Genomic DNA, 22,172 nt, shown 5'->3' on the forward strand with positions numbered 1-22,172 from the left:
ATGATCCTGCTAATACCACAAAGGAGATCGACATGATGATCCGCCAATTCTTGATTAGAGGGTACAATGTCGATGATTTATTAGAGGCCAAGAAGAGGGTCCTGGAAATTCCACGACCACACACCCTGATTTCAACGAAGTCTAAGAAGAAAGCCACCGGTATGGACATTATCCCATTTGTCCAGCAATACAACACTGCCAGTCCATTGATTACGAAGGCCGCTAAAAACCTGTGGCCAATTGTAACTTCGGATCTGGATCTGAAGATGCTGAGCAAAACCAGATTGTTACCAAGTTACACAAGAAACAGAAACTTTAAAGACTGGCTAGTGAAAAATGATGTTTCATCCATACCAATGGGTGGCCCACATACCTTTCTGTCTAGGAAACCAGGGTGTTACCGCTGCACGGGCTGCACCACCTGCAGTTTTATGGAGTATGGGGACTCGTTCGCCCATCCGCATTCAGGGGAACGTATCGCCATACGCCATATTTTGTCTTGTAGCAGTACTTTTGTTATATACATCATTCGCTGCCCGTGTGGTCTCCTATATGTGGGGAAAACCACAAGACAATTTAAAGAACGCATGGCGTTGCATAGGTCTGCCATTCGACAGGCACTGGAGGGTGGTAAAAGTGGGTTGAACCAGCCTGTAGCGAGACACTTCAAGGCATCTAATCATGGTCTCGCAACCCTGAGATATAAAATCATTGACACTGTCCCCAAGAACCTTCGTGGGGGGGATAGGGGCAGGGCTCTGCTGCAGAAAGAGGCCCGCTGGATTTTTCGTTTAAGTACGATTACTCCTAAAGGCCTCAACGAGCACCTCCCTTTGAATTGCTTTCTGTAAATTATTACATCTTCGACTACATATTATTATAACAGTGTGCATCATTCTGTAATACTCAGAAATAGCTTGTTTTACCCACGTTGCCCCGTGTTACTAGATGTACTTAATTGTATTGTGATTGCATATCCTTGTTTTCAGATTTAATTCTTGTAGTTTAGTTACGGACACTTTTCCACATCTGGACTACTGTGTATCATGCTAGTTATTTAACATTAGGAGGGGAGAAGTACAAGTTAGAGCTCCGATGCATGACATTCACTCATACTGTCACTGTTGTTGTTTTTTCGTTCCCTAGCAACCGCCAGACGTGGCCGGGCGCACAGGAAGTGCGTAGCGCCGGTGGGTGTTGTCGCAGGACCCGCCGCTGACGGCGCATACAGGGACACACGAGGTGGGGTAAGTGGCTATATATTGTTTGTCTTATGCTTTATTTGTATCATGATGACGTTATTAAATTAACGAAACGTTGATTGAATATTCCTGACCGCTGTGTCGTTTATTCTTGGAAATAAGTCCTGCGAGTGCCACCATCTGTGACTCTATATACATAAACATTATATAATATTATATATATATATATATATATATATATATATATATTTATATATATATACATATACATATACACATACACACACACATACACACACACACATATATATATACATATATATATATACATACATATACACATATATATATATATATATATATATATATATATATATACACACACACATATACATATATATATACATATACATACCCAGCACAACCATATACATCTATCTATTATATATATATATATATATATATATATATATATATATATATATATATATATATATATACACATATACATACACACACATACATACATACCCAGCACAACCATATACATCTATCTATTATATATATATATATATATACACACACATATACACATACATGTATGCCACAGGAGGAACACATTAAGAAAAGACCACTTACTGCAGTGATAAGAAGATCCTGACACTCACAGCAAGCAGTGGAGTCCGGGTGGAGGTTTCCCCTGCAGAGAGGAAATGGCCGCCAGCACCAACCAAGCCGCAGGTGGCCGCCGGGAGCCGAGGTCCAAGACGGGAGGAAGCCCCGCCCCCCGTTATGTGCACTGCAACCCGGGTGCTTCATGAGCCACAGAAGCCTATTAATTGAAAAACTGTAGCCTTCCTGCCCTAAGTCCGCGGGGAGCGTCCTGCCTCCCCCGCCGATCACACGCGCCGCTGCCGGGGAGCTGAGCCCGCCGAGCAGAGCGGGAGAAAGCTCCGCCCCCTATACTCGAACTGTGTTCTGTATCAAGCTCCCGCGCAAACTTAGCGGGAAGCGCCCTGCATCCCCTGACTGCCCTGTGAGCCGCGGCTGGGGAGCGGGGGCGCTTAGCCCGCCGGGTCGAGTGGGATTAAGCTCCGCCCCCCTAGTAATGGCGCCTAAATATAAAGGTGCCATCTAAAATAAAAATCTTTTTTTTTTTTTTTGTCATGCATTACACAGAGGGGGTTAGACCAGGAACCCTGAGCGTGGCCCCCATGTATGGGAGCAGGGAGCGGGGAGTGAATAAAAGACAGCACACATCACCACAGTTTCAGATTGGTGTCTGTACTCACCGCTGTTGCAGGATTCCTGATGGAGTGGCCCCGACACACGCCGCGGTGTCCGACCACTTATACTCACCGCTGCCATGCTGCCGGAATCTTCTGCTGGTGGAGCGGCCCCGACACGCGCCGCACGCAGCGATGTCCGGCCAGCTCAGGAGAGCTCAGTGTCTCCCTCACCCGGGGCCCATCCCGAGCCGCACGCAGCTGCGATGGGACCCCGCCGGCAGCTCCCGCGGTGCAGACTGGCAGTGGCAGAGCTGCCAGTCTGTGTGTGTGTGAGTGAAAGAAAAAGAAAAATAATAAAGAAAAAAATTCTTCAGCTAAAACCCAAGTGACCAGCTCACCTCGGGCACTAACTAAGACTGGCTTGGAGGGGAGATAGTAGGGGAGGAGCTAGCCACAGTGTGAGAATTTTAAAGTGCCAGCTCCCAATTACTGCCTACTATTTCCCCATTGTAACTACGCTCCAGTGGCCCCTAGTGGATGAAGGAGAAACAATTCAATGTCACTCTTATCGAACGTATCCAAATCCTCAAGTAACGTGCCTGACCACTTTACTATAGCTTTGGAAATCCATGCACAGGCAATAGTAGGATGGAGTATCGCCCCTGAAGCAGTGTATATGGATTTGAGCATAGTATCAATCTTGCTATCAGCTGGCTCATTTAAGGCGGTTGATCCTGGGACAGGTAAAACCAACTTTTTTGAGAGTCTATATACAGACGCATCCACTATGGGTGGGTTTTCTCCCATTTCTTTCTATCCTCCTCCGTGAAGGGAAAAGCAACCAGAACCCTCCTAGGGATCTGGATTTTTTTCTCTGGATTTTCCCATGCTTTTTCAAATATAGCATTTAATTCTTTGGATGCAGGGAAGGTTAGCGAGGCTCTCTTATTGTCAGTGAAGTAGCCTCCTCAACCTGTTTAGGTGTTGTGTCAGTAATATTCAACACATCTCTAATAGCCTCTATCATCAACTGCACCCCTTTTGCAAGAGATGCGGCCCCCCTGAGCACGTCCCCATCACCGTCTGCCATGTCAGAGTCGGTATTCGTGTCGTCTTGCATGATCTGGGCAAGAGCACGTTTGTGGCAACCCACAGAGGTGGGGGGGGGGGGGGGGGGGGGAGCTTGAGGTAACAGAACCAGACCACACAGCCATAGCATTCTGTAAAACCTGAGTCGCAGATTCATTCTGAGCAACCCTAGCAGAAATCTGAAAATCATAGTTTTGATAGAGGATAACCACTCCGGCTCCCTTGCTGGTATCTGCGCTACAACAGTGCAATCCTGATTACATGGAGTAAGATCATCCTGGGGGGATAGGTCCTCAGCAGCATATGACACATTGTCCCTGGACATAGCTGACTGGAGACCCCAAACACTCCACACACACACGGTAGGTTAGACAGAGTTTCCCCCCTGAGAATGGCAAGAGAGAAACAGAGATCAGAGCCAACCCACTCACAGCGCTGTTATATATAAAGGACGCCCCTTATCAGCACCCACTGTGTACTGTAATAGTTGCACAGATCTAATTCACCGCCCCTCCCCCCCCCCCTTCTACAACCCCCTGTTACCGCACAGGATAGCTGGAGTTGCTTGGAGGGACAGCTCTGTCAGCGTGTACAGGAACTGCAGGCAGGAAAATGGCGCTGAATGCTGCTGGGTCCGCTCTGAAGAGAAGCTCCGCCCCTTGAAGATGGCGTGTCTTCCCGCACAAATTCTTTATACTGGCCTGAGGACTCTGTCGCAAGGCGGGGGATTCCGTCCCCTGTTGAGCGTCTGAGTACGGAGGATTGTGACGCTAGCCTGGGGATTCAGTCTCCGGTTAGCGTCTGTGACCAGTGTAGGGTATTAAGTCGCTGGCTCAGGACGCCCCTCAAAGCGCCAACACTGTGTGCAGCTGAGCCTTCCCGGAGTGCAGCCGCTCAGAGCTGCGCTCCTACCCTTGTGCCGCCATATCTCGCCTCTTCTGATCTTCTGGTTCTGAAAGGGGGTGGCGGCATGCTGCCGGGGTGAGCGATTCCCTGTGGCGGGGAACGTTCGATCCCCTCAGGAGCTCAGTGTCCTGTCAGCGGAGATAGTGGCTCAGATCCCGCAGGGCGGACACTACTCCCCCCTTAGTTCCTCAAAGCAGGGAGGCTGTTGCCAGCAACCTCCCTGTAAAATAATAAACTCTAAAATAAACTTTTACTAAAGAAGCTCTGTAGCGCTCCCCTAGCTGTGACCGAATCCTCCGGGCACATTTTCTAAACTGGGTCTGGTAGGAGGGGCATAGATGGAGGAGCCAGCCCACACTCTCAAACTCTTAAAGTGCTAATGGCTCCTAGTGGACCCGTCTATACCACCATGGTACTAATGTGGACCCCAGCATCCTCTAGCACGTAAGAGAAATAATAATAATAGACGATTACATGACATGAATAGTAGGGTTTAAAATGTGCGCGCATGTGTGTGTATATAACACCTCTCTACTCTGTGTGACTACTTCAGCTCTGGATGCTATTATATTTGATGTTGTAGTATGGTCTCATCTGTGAGCAGTACCTCTACCTTAAAATGGATTGTGACCTTGGGCATGTGATTCAGCATTTGGGCACCAGGGAGTGACTCAGAAAATCTCCCACGCCAACACCAGCTAGTAAGTTACATACAGTACACTTATACAATAACACGTTGGTTTGTTATTAAACCACCTTTAGATGTTTTATAAAAAGTGAATGGTAGCTAGTATTAGAAATGAATTAGTTAATATAGATATTATATGTTATACTACTTATAATAAAAACATAACAATTACTAACAAACTACAAAACAACAACATATGCAAAATATACTGTAGTTTAACTTCTTGACGAGATTGGTAAACAATGTAAATCACTATTACACCTTTCATATATACGGCACAGTTGTTAGCGCATTTTAGACATACAGGGGGAGATTCAATTGTTTGAAAAGTCAGTTGGGTGTCTGTTTTTCCTATCTAATAGACAGGAAAAACAAGACACCCAACTGACTTTTCAAACATTTGAATTTCCCCCACAGAATAACAAACTTTTACTGTCAATTTAGTAGACAATTTAAACTCCAATAATAACTTACACTCCCACATTCATCCTGATAACTCATTATATAAAAACAATTATGGACAAATGTTAGTTGGGTCGCTAATGGTGGTGCACTTAAAGGGTCTTTCAATGAACTTGGATGATAAAACCACTGTGAAAAAGTAATTCCTAAGTACTAATTGGAATTAACAGTCTTAATAACTAATTGCAAGACAACTGAGGGCGTCAGTGCCTGGTTATAATACAGTATTCAAATGTTAGTAAGGGTGGTGACAGATGGAAACCAGATGCAGCGCTGAGTAACTATAGAAGTTAGAGTGGAGGTATAATAGCACTTTATCTCCTTTATTCGATATTCAGTCTTTGCAGGAATAAGTGATTAGACTTCTCTCATTGGTGTATCTCTATAACTGTGCTCCTTGTAAGCAGCCCTTCAGTGCCCTCTTCACAATACATTATACTCAAACAACCACTTGTCATGCAATGTGCTTGCTGCCATCCCAGGTAAGCTGTAATACATATGGATGATTCCATACTCAGTCTTGATCTTCAAGTTCACCCACAGGGGCAGTGTCGCCAAAACTCCAGACACTGGCGCATACACCTCCTGCCCTTCTTCTCTTCATCTAACTACTTGCCAACTGATTTTTTTTTCTCCTCAACCGTCCAATAGCAGCCGACTTGGCTCCTGCCTCCCTCTACATATAGCTCTTACTGGCTGCATCTCATTTAGTAGTCCTGTCTTCTGCATACATGCAGAGATGCACAGGTGGCAACGGGGCAGATGTACTAAGTCATGGAGAGTGAGAAAATGGAGAGAGAGATAAACTACTAACCAAAATGTTTTGTTTTTTTAAACACACAGCCTGTAACATGGCAGTAAGGAGCAGATTGCCTGGTACTTTATCTCTCTCAAAGGCCTAATACATCTTCCCCTTCATATACATTGCTTGAGTTACGTAAGTATTCAAAAAAAAAAAACGAAATACCTAGGCGCTAATTTTAAGGAAAAATTGGATATGTATGTGTATATATACACATGCAAATATGCACGTGTACATCCAAATTGATCGTACCTCTGTGTCTCCCGTTCGCTGCTGCAAACAAACTTCTGTACGTTTGTATATGAATATAAGAAGAGAAAAATAATACAGCTGCGCCCGGGATTAACAGAGCATATAGTAAACCATAATTAATCCATTAATTGCACATGCGGATACAGGTCACCGAGTGTCAAATCAATCAAACCCAATCAATAATGCACATAAATGTTTTAATATAACAAAATAAAATTATATTTAAAATATACTGTGCACAGTATCAAATTAATATTGCTTTAAAAAAGCCAAGGAGAAAACATATAAGACATAAATCATAAAAATGTATCCAGTTATGGACACAACACTGTAGCATAAATGATATCTCAGACTTGTCTCAATTGGGAAATATGGTCATTGAGAAACACTGTTTGCGCAATTGATTTTTTATACAAGGACTATAAAATCAATTTAAAGTCCACAATATTGTATGGTGCTATATAAATTCGCACAGATATCTCAATTCATCAAGTCCATACGGTATATAACTGGTCTTATGATAAGTACTGTTCGTGCAAAAAAAACTGTGATATAAATTGCTTGTTCACTAAAACAGGTACGTGTGGCGTCCCACCGTGATGTTACCTGATATGTAGTAAAGGTAGGAGCTGATGTTCGGATTAAGCACACCTCATGTGGCTGCTAAATTGACTGGTAATGTTGAGACCGCTGGTCCTTGATTAAATAGCGGAGGGAAAGGTGCTGGTAATGACCGCCAGACTGCGCTGGCCTCAATGATCACCTCGTGATGCTCTCACCGGAAAATCCGTCCCGTAGATAGTGCAGATAGTGACCGCCAGACTGCGCTGGCCCGAAGGATCACCTCTTACCGCTCTCACCGGCAGACCCGTCCTGTGGCGAGGAGGAGCCGAGCTGGATTTAAACACCTCACGTCAACCCGCCGGGTCAGATGGAAAAGATGTGACCGATAAGCTGCAGCAGAGATAGATTAGCTGTGTCTCATAGGCACCAGTAAAGGCTTTTTTGTCGGTTCGGACCTCTGGATATGAGACCAGAGGAATAACGTGTAGCAGGTATCCCAGGTGGGAACAATAGGGAGGAGTCCTACCTTTACTACATATCAGGTAACATCACGGTGGGACGCCACACGTACCTGTTTTAGTGAACAAGCAATTTATATCACAGTTTTTTTTGCACGAACAGTACTTATCATAAGACCAGTTATATACCGTATGGACTTGATGAATTGAGATATCTGTGCGAATTTATATAGCACCATACAATATTGTGGACTTTAAATTGATTTTATAGTCATTGTATAAAAAATCAATTGCGCAAACAGTGTTTCTCAATGACCATATTTCCCAATTGAGACAAGTCTGAGATATCATTTATGCTACAGTGTTGTGTCCATAACTGGATACATTTTTATGATTTATGTCTTATATGTTTTCTCCTTGGCTTTTTTAAAGCAATATTAATTTGATACTGTGCACAGTATATTTTAAATATAATTTTATTTTGTTATATTAAAACATTTATGTGCATTATTGATTGGGTTTGATTGATTTGACACTCGGTGACCTGTATCCGCATGTGCAATTAATGGATTAATTATGGTTTACTATATGCTCTGTTAATCCCGGGCGCAGCTGTATTATTTTTCTCTACGTAAGTATTCAAGCATTTATATAATAATCTGGCCACTAGCTGCACATGTTTTAAGTTCCAGAATACACAATGACCTGTGCATATTGTTGAATAATTACAGAGAGAGATAAGGTGAAAAAGATTCATTATTTAGAAATATTTACTGTTTCAAAAGTTTCATACAGAGTTTGATAAATATTATAATTTTGCAATAAATTTGATACATTGTGTTTCTCTGCTTGCACACATGGATTACTGAAGGCAATTTTTAATCATATAATTGTTTTCATACAGCCACATTAATGGACTGGTCTGTTATGTCTGAGCAGAGTATAAAGCTTGTTTAGGTTAAACAGTGATATCCTAAAACCATGCAGTGTTACCCAGGTCAGAGAGAGGCAGTTTGTAGAGGCTACAGACTAAAGGAGCATTTTCTGCAATGCAAAGCATTAGTTACACATAGAAAGCCAGGTCGAGGTTTAGTGGACAAGAGTTAATCCGAGACCAGTGACCCGGGAATCCAACCCACCTCCTGTTTACAGTGTGGGGAGATCCATGGGGACGCCGTTTCCTGGTTCCTGCAGTACCGACACTAAACTGGGGGCATCAGAGGCGGAGCCTGTGCAGTGTAAACTGCTCTGACCCAGGAATAATCCGGATCAGAGCCGCAGTGGAAAGGGGTCAGTCCGGTTTTGCAACTATGGGGCAGATGTATTAAGTTTGGAGACGTGATAAAGCAGTGATAAGTGGAAAGTCAATCAACTCCTATCTGTTCTTTTTCAAACCCGTATTGATTGGCTGGTGCGTTATCACCTACCACTAATCACTTCTCCAGGCTTAATACATCTGCCTCTATGTTCCAAATCTCAGGTCTGACCTAGGGCTGAGGTGGAAAATAAGATTTTAAACCTACCGGTAAATCTTTTTCTTATAGTCCGTAGAGGATGCTGGGACTCGGTAAGGACCATGGGGATAGACGGGCTCCAGCAGGAGACATGGGCACTTTAAGAAAGACTTTGACTCTGGGTGTGCACTGGCTCCTCCCTCTATGACCCTCCTCCAGACCTCAGTTAAAGAAACTGTGCCCAGAGAAGACAGACAGTACAAGGAAAGGATTTTTGTAATCCAAGGGCAAGATTCATACCAGCCACACCAATCACACCGTATAACTTGTGATATACTATCTAGTTAACAGTATGAAGAACAACATATCATCGGCCCAAAACCAATGATACTATAACATAACCCTTATGTAAGCAATAACTATATACAAGTCTTGCAGAAGTAGTCCGCACTTGGGACGGGCGCCCAGCATCCTCTACGGACTGAGAAAAAGATTTACCGGTAAGTTTAAAATCTTATTTTCTCTAACGTCCTCGAGGATGCTGGGACTCCGTAAGGACCATGGGGATTATACCTAAGCTCCCAAACGGGCGGGAGAGTGCGGATGACTCTGCAGCACCGATTGAGCAAACAGGAGGTCCTCCTCAGCCAGGGTATCAAACTTATAGAACTTTGCAAAGGTGTTTGACCCCGACCAAGTAGCAGCTCGGCACAGCTGTAGTGCCGAGACCCCTCGGGCAGCCGCCCAAGACGAGCCCACCTTCCTAGTGGAATGGGCCTTAACCGATTTCGGTAACGGCAAACCTGCCGTAGAATGCGCCTGCTGAATCGTGTTACAGATCCAGCGAGCAATAGTCTGCTTTGAAGCAGGGCCGCCAACCTTGTTGGCTGCATACAGAACAAACATTGCTTCTGTTTTTCTGATCCTAGCCGTTCTGGCCACGTAAATTTTCAATGCCCTGACCACATCAAGGGACTCTGAATCCTCCAAGTCACGCGTAGCCACAGGCACGACAATAGGTTGGTTCATATGAAAGGATGAAACCACCTTAGGCAGAAATTGAGGACGGGTCCGCAATTCCGCTCTATCCATATGGAAAACCAGATAGGGGCTTTTATGTGTGATAAAGCCGCCAATTCCGAACTCGCCTAGCCGAAGCCAAGGCTAACAACATGACCACCTTCCAGGTGAGATATTTTAACTCCACTGTCTTAAGTGGTTCAAATCAATGTAACTTCAGGAAACTTAACATTACGTTAAGGTCCCAAGGCGCCACCGGAAGTACAAAAGGAGGCTGAATATGCAGTACTCCCTTCACAAAAGTCCTGTACTTCAGGTAATGAGGCCAATTCCTTTTGAAAGAAATTGGATAAGGCCGAAATCTGAACTTTAATGGAGCCTAATTTTAGGCCCAAATTCACTCCAGTTTGTAGGAAGTGAAGAAAACGGCCCAGGTGGAATTCTTCCGTAGGAGCATTCCTGGCCTCACACCAAGAAACATATTTTCTCCATATTCGGTGATAATGTTTAGATGTCACGTCCTTCCTAGCCTTTATTAGTGTAGGAATGACCTCATCCGGAATACCTTTTTCCGCTAGGATCCGGCGTTCAACCACCATGCCGTCAAACGCAGCCACTGTAAGTCTTGGAACAGACAGGGACCTTATTGTAACAGGTCCTGCCTTAGAGGAAGAGGCCACTGATCTTCTGTGAGAATTTCTTGCAGATCCGGATACCAGGTCCTTCGTGGCCAATCTGGAACAATGAGAATTGTTCTCACTCCTCTTTTTCTTATTATCCTCAACACCTTGGGTATGAGAGGAAGAGGAGGAAACACATATACCGACTGGAACACCCACGGTGTCACTAGGGCGTCCACAGCTACTCTCGACCTGGCGCAATACCTTTGTAGCTTTTTGTTGATACGGGATGCCATCATGTCTATTTGGGGTAGTCCCCACCGACTTGCAATCTGCGCAAAGACTTCCTGATGAAGTCCCCACTCTCCCGGATGCAGATCGTGTCTGCTGAGGAAGTCTGCTTCCCAGTTGTCCACTCCCGGAATTAACACTGCTGACAGAGCGCTTACATGACTCTCCGCCCAGCGAAGAATTCTGGTGGCTTCCGCCATTGCCACTCTGCTCCTTGTGCCACCTTGGCGGTTTACATGAGCTATTGCGGTGATGTTGTCTGACTGGATCAGAACTGGTCGATTGCGAAGTAAGATCTCCGCTTGACATAGGGCGTTGTATATGGCCCTTAGTTCCAGGATGTTGATGTGAAGACAAGTCTTTTGACTTAACCAAAGTCCTTGGAAATTTCTTCCCTGTGTGACTGCTCCCCAACCTCGGAGGCTCGCGTCCGTGGTCACCAGGATCCAGTGCTGAATGCCTAACCTGCGGCCCTATAGAAGGTGAGCACCCTGCAGCCACCACAGGAGAGATACCCTGGCCCTGGGGGAGAGGGTGATCAACTGATGAATCTGTAGATGTGACCCGGACCACTTGTCCAGTAGGTCCCATTTGAAAGTCCTCGTATGGAACCTGCCGAAGGGAATGTTTTTCCCCGGACTCAGGTGCAGTGATGCACTGACACCTGTCTTGGTTTCAATAAGTTCCTGACCAGAGTCATGAGTTCCTGGGCGTTCTCTCTCCGAAGGTAAACCCATTTCTGGTGCGTATCCAGAATCATACCCAAGAAGGGCAGACTAGTCATAGGAACCAACTGTGACTTCGGGATATTGAGCATCCAGCTGTGTTGCTGTGACACCTTCAGCGAAAGTGACATGCTGTTCAACAACTGCTCTTTTGATCTCGCCCTTATAGGAGATCGTCCAAGTATGGGATAACTGACTCCTTGCTTGCGTAGGAGCACCATCATTTCCGCCAATTACCCTGAAATTGGTAATGACAATACTGTACCGCAATTCTCAGGTACGCCTGAAGGGGTGGATAAATGGGAACATGAAGGTATGCAGCCTTTATGTCTAGATACACCATCAAATCCCCCCTTCCCAGGCTGGCCATGATCGCTCTGAGCGATTCCACTTTAAATTTGAACCTTTTCCAGTATAGGTTCAGAGTTTTTCATCTTAAAATAGGTCTGACCGAACCGTACGGTTTCGGGACTACAGCCAAGGTTGAGTAATATCCCCTTCCTTGTTGCAGGAGGGGAACCTTGATCACCACCTGTTGGAGATACAATGTGTGAATTGTATTTAATATTATCTCCCTTTCTGGGGGAGAAGCCGGTAGGTCCGATAAGGAAAACCGGCGAGGAGGCACCTTTCGAATTCCAGCTTGTAACCCTGAGAACAATTTTTTATTGCCCCCGGGATCCACCTGTGAGTGAACTCAGATGTGGCTGAAGAATCGAAGACGTGCTCCCCATGGGACGGACTCCCTTAGCGGAGCTCCCGCGTCATGCGGTGGATGTAGTAGAGGCCAGGGAGGACTTCTGTTCCTGGGAACTAGCTGTGCCCTGTCCTCTGGTAAGAAAGGACGCTCCTCGTACTTTCTTGTTATTCTGTGACCGAAAGGACTGCATTTGATAATGTCGTGCTTTCTTAGTCTGTGAGGGAATATAAGGCAAAAGATCAGAATTACCAGCTATAGCTGTGGAGACCAGGTCCGAGAGCCCTTCTCCACACAATTCCTCAGCCTTGTAAGGTAAACCCTCCATATGCCTCTTTTAGTCGGCATGAGTCCATTGCATATTCCACAGGACACGTCTAGCAGAAATCGACATAGCGTTGATTCTAGAACCTAGTAGACTAACGTCTCTTTGGGCATGAGAATATATATATATATATATATATATATATATATATATATATATATATATAATCTATATCTATCCGGCACTCCTCGGTTATACATTTCCTGCGCTGGTGCCCTCACATGTACACACATATAAATTTCAACGTGCGGCACTCAGCTATCTGAAAAAAACACACTGGAAACCAGTAGCGTATAGCAACGTTTCAGTGCCCAAAGCACTATCGTCAGGTTTATAAAGATAAAGCAAACATATTACATACCTTTATACACAATCACCCGTGCACACTGCCACGCCGGGAGTCACAACAACTCCTCCTCCTTTCCGGCAGCGGCTAATGACATCATCTACAAGTGCTCCCATCACCATAGAGACACATAAACAACAAGCAGCGGTTCTGAAAATATCATGATAAGCAAGAGTCATATTACACATTGAATTTCTAATACCATCTATTGTTTAACCGTTAAGACTGTACATACCTTCAAAAGCAATTATAGCTCAAGTATTCATTTAATCCCCGTGGAGATAATACATCTAACCGATGTATCCATTGTACCTCTCTCTGTATTAATAATCGATTGCGATCTCTCCCTCTCACCGGTTTCTCAACCCAATCAATCATCCGATACCTAATACTGTGTTCTGACTCCCACTGGAGCTAATGGTGTCCAGTAGCCTAAGAAACAGAGCCCTGAAACTCAGAGAAGTGGGTCTGTTTCTCTCTCCTCAGTCCCTCGATGCAGGGAGTCTGTTGCCAGCAGGCTCCCTGAAAATAAAAAACCTAACAAAAATGCTTTCTTACAGGAAACTCAGGAGAGCTCCTGAAATGCACCCAGCTCCTCTGGGCACAGTATCAAACTGAGGTCTGGAGGAGGGGCATAGAGGGAGGAGCCAGTGCACACCCAAAGTCAAAAGTCTTTCTTAAAGTGCCCATGTCTCCTGCGGAGCCCGTCTATCCCCGTGGTCCTTACGGAGTCCCAGCATCCTCTAGGACGTTAGAGAAAAGGCGTATAACAGTCATGAGTGGGACAATACAAAGGAAGTCATTCCCACAATTCTTGAACAGAGCATTAGTATAAATGCTAAAAGAATTACAAACCACGTAGTTCTCTACTGTCACTTACCTTTAATGTCTCTGTTGCTCTACGCAGCTCTTTTATAACAGAAGACAAAGCCTCTGGATTAATTCCTTGCTCACAAAGTCTCACACATATTGAGAGAGTCTCCATATCCAAACCGGTGTTCAAGAGTCTTGAAATTTCAAGCAACACTGCCAGATAATAAATAGCATGAGCATATTATTGATGCTACAGAATGACTAAAGTATATGAACACTATTAAAACGGCTGTATATAATTAATTAGAAGCCAACTAATCAACTGCGCACTTAAAAGTCCTTGCTACCAATAAAGACAAAGGGGGATACAGATAGCACGCCGATATGAGGGGGCAATGTATGAATGGTCAGCATCGCTGACCGTTCCAACACCTGCAGCTGCCAGTAAAATATACCGGCAGTCAGCATATCAACAACGGCATACCGGCTGTCAGTATGCCGGGAGCGGGGTGAGCGTAAAGAGTCGCCTTGGGGGCTCACTGCGCTCGACACAGGTTCTATTCACACTCTATTGGTGTCGTGGACATCTACGAGTAGGAATAGCCCGTTAGCTGGGATTCCGGCTGGCGGCATTGTCAGCGGTCGGGATTATGGTGTTGGTATTCTGACCGCCGGGATCCCGATCGTCGCCAACTTAACTGGGTGGCGATGCCCATACACCACAGCAGAAAATAAGAATTTACTTACCGATAATTCTATTTCTCGTAGTCCGTAGTGGATGCTGGGAACTCCGTAAGGACCATGGGGAATAGCGGCTCCGCAGGAGACTGGGCACAAAAGTAAAGCTTTAGGACTACCTGGTGTGCACTGGCTCCTCCCCCTATGACCCTCCTCCAAGCCTCAGTTAGGATACTGTGCACGGACGAGCGTACACAATAAGGAAGGATTTTGAATCCCGGGTAAGACTCATACCAGCCACACCAATCACACCGTATAACTTGTGATCTAAACCCAGTTAACAGTATGATAACAGAGGAGCCTCTAGAAAAGATGGCTCACTACAACAATAACTATGTACAAGTATTGCAGACAATCCGCACTTGGGATGGGCGCCCAGCATCCACTACGGACTACGAGAAATAGAATTATCGGTAAGTAAATTCTTATTTTCTCTGACGTCCTAGTGGATGCTGGGAACTCCGTAAGGACCATGGGGATTATACCAAAGCTCCCAAACGGGCGGGAGAGTGCGGATGACTCTGCAGCACCGAATGAGAGAACTCCAGGTCCTCCTCAGCCAGGGTATCAAATTTGTAGAAATTAGCAAACGTGTTTGCCCCTGACCAAGTAGCTGCTCGGCAAAGTTGTAAAGCCGAGACCCCTCGGGCAGCCGCCCAAGATGAGCCCACTTTCCGTGTGGAATGGGCTTTTACAGATTTTGGCTGTGGCAGGCCTGCCACAAAATGTGCAAGCTGAATTGTACTACAAATCCAACGAGCAATAGTCTGCTTAGAAGCAGGAGCACCCAGCTTGTTGGGTGCATACAGGATAAACAGCGAGTCAGATTTTCTGACTCCAGCCGTCCTGGAAACATATATTTTCAGGGCCCTGACAACGTCTAGCAACTTGGAGTCCTCCAAGTCCCTAGTAGCCGCAGGCACCACAATAGGTTGGTTCAGGTGAAACGCTGAAACCACCTTAGGGAGAAACCGAGGACGAGTCCTCAATTCCGCCCTGTCCGTATGGAAAATCAGATAAGGGCTTTTACAGAATAAAGCCGCCAATTCTGACACGCGCCTGGCCCAGGCCAGGGCCAACATCTTTAAGTGGTTCAAACCAATGTGACTTTTGGAACCCAAAAACTACATTGAGATCCCAAGGTGCCACTGGAGGCACACAAGGAGGCTGTATATGCAGTACCCCTTTTACAAACGTCTGCACTTCAGGGACTGAAGCTAGTTCTTTCTGGAAGAAAATTGACAGGGCCGAAATTTTAACCTTAATGGACCCCAATTTCAGGCCCATAGACACTCCTGTTTGCAGGAAATGTAGGAATCGACCCAGTTGAAATTCCTCCGTCGGGCCTTACTGGCCTCGCACCACGCAACATATTTTCGCCAAATGCGGTGATAATGTTTTGCGGTTACATCCTTCCTGGCTTTGATCAGGATAGGGATGACTTCATCCGGAATGCCTTTTTCCTTCAGGGGATCCGGCGTTCAACCGCCATGTCGTCAAACGCAGCCGCGGTAAGTCTTGGAACAGACAGGGTCCTTGCTGGAGCAGGTCCCTTCTTAGAGGTAGAGGCCACGGATCCTCCGTGAGCCTCTCTTGAAGTTCCGGGTACCAAGTCCTTCTTGGCCAATCCGGAGCCACGAATATAGTGCTTACTCCTCTCCATCTTATAATTCTCAGTACCTTGGGTATGAGAGGCAGAGGAGGGAACACATACACTGACTGGTACACCCACGGTGTTACCAGAGCGTCTACAGCTATTGCCTGAGGGTCCCTTGACCTGGCGCAATACCTGTCGAGTTTTTTGTTGATGGCGGGACGCCATCATGTCCACCTTTGGTTTTTCCCAACGGTTTATAATCATGTGGAAGACTTCTGGGTGAAGTCCCCATTCTCCCGGGTGGAGGTCGTGTCTGCTGAGGAAGTCTGCTTCCCAGTTGTCCACTCCCGGAATGAATACTGCTGACAGTGCTATCACATGATTTTCCGCCCAGCGAAGAATCCTTGCAGCTTCTGCCATTGACTGCTTCTTGTGCCACCCTGTCCGTTTACGTGGGTGACTGCCGTGATGTTGTCCGACTGGATCAACCCGGCTGACCTTGAAGCAGAGGTCTTGCTAAGCTTAGAGCATTGTAAATGGCTCTTAGCACCAGGATATTTATGTGAAGTGATGTCTCCAGGCTTGACCATAAGCCCTGGAAATTTCTTCCCTGTGTGACTGCTCCCCAGCCTCGCAGGCTGGCATCCGTGGTCACCAGGACCCAGTCCTGAATGCCGAATCTGCGGCCCTCTAGAAGATGAGCACTCTGCAACCACCACAGGAGGGACACCCTTGTCCTTGGTGACCGGGTTATCCGCTGATGCATCTGAAGATGCAACCCCGACCATTTGTCCAGCAGGTCCCACTGGAAAGTTCTTGCGTGGAATCTGCCGAATGGGCTTGCTTCGTAGGAAGCCACCATTTTTCCCAGAACCCTTGTGCATTGATGCACTGAGACTTGGCTCGGTTTTAGGAGGTTCCTGACTAGCTCGGATAACTCCCTGGCTTTCTCCTCCGGGAGAAACACCTTCTTCTGGACTGTGTCCAGAATCATCCCTAGGAACAGAAGACGAGTCGTCGGAACCAGCTGCGATTTTGGAATATTGAGAATCCAACCGTGCTGTCGCAACACTACCTGAGATAGTGCTACACCGACCTCCAACTGTTCCCTGGATCTTATCCCTTACTTGGACGATCTCCTGATAAGGGTAACTAAAACTCCCTTCCTTCGAAGGAGTATCATCATTTCGGCCATTACCTTGGTAAAGACCCGGGGTGCCGTGGACCATCCAACGGCAGCGTCTGAAACTGATAGTGACAGTTCTGTACCACAAACCTGAGGTACCCTTGGTGAGAAGGGTAAATTGGGACATGAAGGTAAGCATCCTTGATGTCCAGAGACACCATGTAGTCCCCTTCTCTGGAATTTGAACCTCTGTATGTAAGTGTTCAAAAATTTTAGATTTAAAATCGGTCTCACCGAGCCGTCCGGCTTCGGTACCACAACAATGTGGAATAATACCCCTTTCCCTGTTGCAGGAGGGGTACCTTGATTATCACCTGCTGGGAATACAGCTTGTGAATGGCTTCCAAAACTGCCTCCCTGTCTGCTTGTAAAGCCCCAGCGTCATGCTGAGGGCTTGGCAGAGGCGGGAGAGGGCTTCTGTTCCTGGGAACTGGCTGATTTCTGCAGCCTTTTTCCTCTCCCTCTGTCACGGGGCAGAAATGAGGAACCTTTTGCCCACTTGCCCTTATGGGAACGAAAGGACTGCGCCTGATAATACGGCGTCTTCTTATGTTGAGAGGCGACCTGGGGTAAAAACGTGGATTTCCCAGCTGTTGCCGTGGCCACCAGGTCTGAAAGACCGACCCCAAATAACTCCTCCCCTTTATAAGGCAATACTTCCATATGCCATTTGGAATCCGCATCACCTGACCACTGTCGTGTCCATAACCCTCTTTGGCAGAAATGGACAGCGCACTTACTCTTGATGCCAGTCGGCAAATATCCCGCTGTGCATCACACATATATAGAAATGCATCTTTTAAATGCTCTATAGGCAATAATATACTGTCCCTATCTAGGGTATCAATATTTTCAGTCAGGGAATCCGACCACGCCAACCCAGCACTGCACATCCAGGCTGAGGCGATTGCTGGTCGCAGTATAACATCAGTATGTTGTGTAAATACATTTTAGGATACCCTCCTGCTTTCTATCAGCAGGATCCTTAAGGGCGGCCATCTCAGGAGAGGATAGAGCCCCTGTTTTGACAAGCGTGTGAGCGCTTTATCCACCCTAGGGGGTGTTTCCCAACGCACCCTAACCTCTGGCGGGAAAGGATATAATGCCAATAACTGTTTAGAAATTATCAGTTTTTTTTATCGGGGGAAACCCACGCTTCATCACACACCTCATTTAATTTCTCAGATTCAGGAAAACTAAAGGTAGTTTTTCCTCACCGAACATAATACCCCTATTGGTGGTACTCGTATTATCAGAAATGTGTAAAACATTTTTCATTGCCTCAATCATGTAACGTGTGGCCCTACTGGAAGTCATATTTGTCTCTTCACCGTCGACACTGGAGTCAGTATCCGTGTCGGCGTCTGTATTTGCCATCTGAGGTAACGGGCGCTTTAGAGCCCCTGACGGCCTATGAGACGTCTGGACAGGCACAAGCTGAGTAGCCGGCTGTCTCATGTCAATCACTGTCTTTTGTAAAGAGCTGACACTGTCATGTAATTCCTTCCAGCAGTTCATCCACTCAGGTGTCGACCCCCTAGGGGGTGACATCCCTATTACAGGCAATTTGCTCCGCCTCCACATCATTTTCCTCCTCATACATGTCGACACAAAAGTACCGACACAGCACACACACAGGGAATGCTCTGATAGAGGACAGGACCCCACTAGCCCTTTGGGGAGACAGAGGGAGAGTTTGCCAGCACACACCAGAGCGCTATATATATACAGGGATAACCTTATATAAGTGTTTTTCCCCTTATAGCTGCTGTATTGTTTATACTGTGCCTAATTAGTGCCCCCCTCTCTTTTTTAACCCTTTCTGTAGTGTAGTGACTGCAGGGGAGAGCCAGGGAGCTTCCCTCCAACGGAGCTGTGAGGGAAAATGGCGCCAGTGTGCTGAGGAGATAGGCTCCGCCCCCTTCTCGGCGGCCTTTTCTCCCGTTTTTCAGTGTAATCTGACAGGGGTTAAAATTCATCCATATAGCCCTGGGGTCTATATGTGATGTATTTTCGCCAGCCAAGGTGTTTTTATTGCTGCTCATGGCGCCCCCCCTAGCGCCCTGCACCCTCAGTGACCGAAGTGTGAAGTGTGCTGAGGAGCAATGGCGCACAGCTGCAGTGCTGTGCGCTACCTTGGTGAAGACAGGATGTCTTCTGCCGCCGATTTTCCGGACCTCTTCTTGCTTCTGGCTCTGTAAGGGGGCCGGCGGCGCGGCTCTGGAACCGGACTCCATGGCTGGGCCTGTGTTCGATCCCTCTGGAGCTAATGGTGTCCAGTAGCCTAAGAAGCCCAATCCACTCTGCACGCAGGCGAGTTCGCTTCTTCTCCCCTTAGTCCCTCGATGCAGTGAGCCTGTTGCCAGCAGGTCTCACTGAAAATAAAAAACCTAAAACTAAACTTTTCACTATGCAGCTCAGGAGAGCCCCTAGTGTGCACCCTTCTCGTTCGGGCACAAAAATCTAACTGAGGCTTGGAGGAGGGTCATAGGGGGAGGCGCCAGTGCACACCAGGTAGTCCTAAAGCTTTACTTTTGTGCCCAGTCTCCTGCGGAGCCGCTATTCCCCATGGTCCTTACGGAGTTCCCAGCATCCACTTAGGACGTCAGAGAAACAGAGTTGTCCCTGGCTGTAGCGCATGCAGGCTCCAGAATGTGCAGGGGATCTCCCGTGAGTAGCGACATCCTGCGCAGCGGAGCCAGACGAAAAGCGCATTGGCTCTAAACTGATGCCCCACGTGAGCTCACGTGGGGCATCGCCAGAGGGGGAAGCGAAATTTCAGCAGATAAGATGTTTATACATCTTGTTGATGTCCCTTACTACTTCACCTCGGTAATGAGGCAAAGCAGGTAGTGTTATAGTGGCTGCTACAATACACTTACCCCTATACCTTTACACTGGGACGCTCAGGAATTACACATGTTCTGTGGCTGGTTTAATTCAAGCCTGGATTTCACCTGGTTTTAATCTGCCACAGAACCAGTGTAATTCATGTGTGTCCTGGTTTACAGGGATAGTATGGTAAGATTATGTATGGGCATCCCAGCGTGGGCATAAAGGGCTCTACTCGGAGGTGTATTGTGGACTGGAGCTCAGCTCTGGGGCGTTACATCCTGTAAGTGCATCCATTTTTGCTTCATGCGTTTTATGTATAGCAGTGCTGCAACGGTTAGGCAATAGTAGACGTAACTCCGGCCACAGACCCTTTCTACGCTAAGTGCAGGGCCTGTATTAGTATACAGACAGCCGGGGGACATCATAATACTACTGCTAGAGGCATTTGCCACCGCCAGGCTGTGATACGGAGATAACAGCAGGCAGGGCGCACTCACCATCCATAGTCTCCCGCATAGCGCTCACACTGACCGGTACGCCGCTGGCCATGGTTACACAGACCCGGAAGTGCAGCCGCGCGAGTGACAAGACTGGAAGACGTTGGGGTGGAGACTGTGGAACGTCCTGTAAGTGAAGAATGAGCGGAGGGGGCGGGGATAACTCTGAGGACACGCCCATTGTACCTAGATCCTGGAGTAGACATGCCTAAGCGAAACTGTTTCTATGGTGACAGGGGCGGGGTCATATTCGAAATTGTGCGGCGGCTGTCTCCTCATTGGTTACTGCTAATGACGTAGTTGCTCCCCCCCTTCCATCTTCTGTGATTTGCTGGTAGTGTAGGCCCGGGGCGCTGATTGGCTGTATACAGGGAACTGCGGTAGCACTGTGCGAGGAGTAGTCGAGCAGGCGGTGAAGGTGCATGTCTCAGTTGTTGGTACCACTATAATCAGCACCGTCAGTGGCATCGGCGGGGTGGTCCGCGGGAGCAGGGACTGAAGCTAGGCCGCTGCTGTAGTCAGTGAGATGCTCGGCGCTTCTCTCAGCCCCCGTCACATATAGCAGCAGTACGGCAAGGTAATTCTCCCCTCAGTAGCCGCCTGTATTTCCTGCTGGTTTTGGTCAGGGTCAGTACCAAGCAACTTGCGTGGAACTACAAGTCCCAGCTTAACCCATTGGTTATATAATTGATTGTGTATAGGTTAATAGAAGACTAAACCCATGAATCATGCACAATGCAGCCCGATGTGGTGTATGCTATCCTGAAGAGAAATGCTGCGCTCCCCTTTAATGTACAGTATGTAGTGCCAGGAGGTCAGGGTATTGGCCCATAAATCTGCTGCCCGCATACAGTCACTTCCTGAACATGGGTCAGACTATAGGCATGTGTGTAGGCAGTTTTTCTGCATGTTACAATGTGTTCTCCATGCAGCTCAGTGTAATGGTCACAGCAGCAGTTAGTCTGTGAGCTTGTGGGGCCTGCCCCATAGTTCCATTTCCTTCCTAATTATTCCTGTTTAGTTTTGTTAAAATGTATAAGCAATATCACCAGTGCAGACATATAACATGCTTTTGTGGGCAGCTGTTATTGAGGTAAGTGGCGCTTGCCCATTTTGTTACCTTGGTTACTATGATGAATGCTAGTGGATGACTAGCCCAACCACAAGTGGGTATGGATCCTATTTTCATGTGTGTTGTGCTAGAGTTAAAACACTACTGTAGTTAATGGTCCAGATGTACTAAGCTTTCAAAAGTGATAAAGTGGAGAGGGATAAGCTACCAACCAACCTGTAACATGGCATCCTAAGTAACTGCCATTTTTCAAAACCCAGCCTGTAACATGGCAGTTAGGAGCTGATTGGCTGGAACCTTATCA

General features: G+C 46.7%; 1 protein-coding gene across 1 annotated transcript in view; it reads right to left on the minus strand.

Moving 5' to 3' along the window:
* MZT1 (mitotic spindle organizing protein 1) overlaps positions 1–20,937 on the minus strand; it is a 43,624-nt gene extending 22,687 nt beyond the window's left edge. The window contains exons 1-2 of the mRNA XM_063952925.1: positions 20,797–20,937; positions 14,011–14,156 (exon numbers count right to left, since the gene is read on the minus strand). Coding sequence (XP_063808995.1) covers positions 14,011–14,156; positions 20,797–20,848 — 198 coding nt within the window. The 5' untranslated portion in view covers positions 20,849–20,937. The remainder of the gene's footprint in view (positions 1–14,010; positions 14,157–20,796) is intronic.
* Between the last annotated feature and the right edge of the window lie 1,235 nt (positions 20,938–22,172).

The sequence above is a fragment of the Pseudophryne corroboree genome, chromosome 2 (genome assembly GCF_028390025.1).
Source record: "Pseudophryne corroboree isolate aPseCor3 chromosome 2, aPseCor3.hap2, whole genome shotgun sequence".
In the NCBI taxonomy this organism is placed as follows: domain Eukaryota; kingdom Metazoa; phylum Chordata; class Amphibia; order Anura; family Myobatrachidae; genus Pseudophryne; species Pseudophryne corroboree.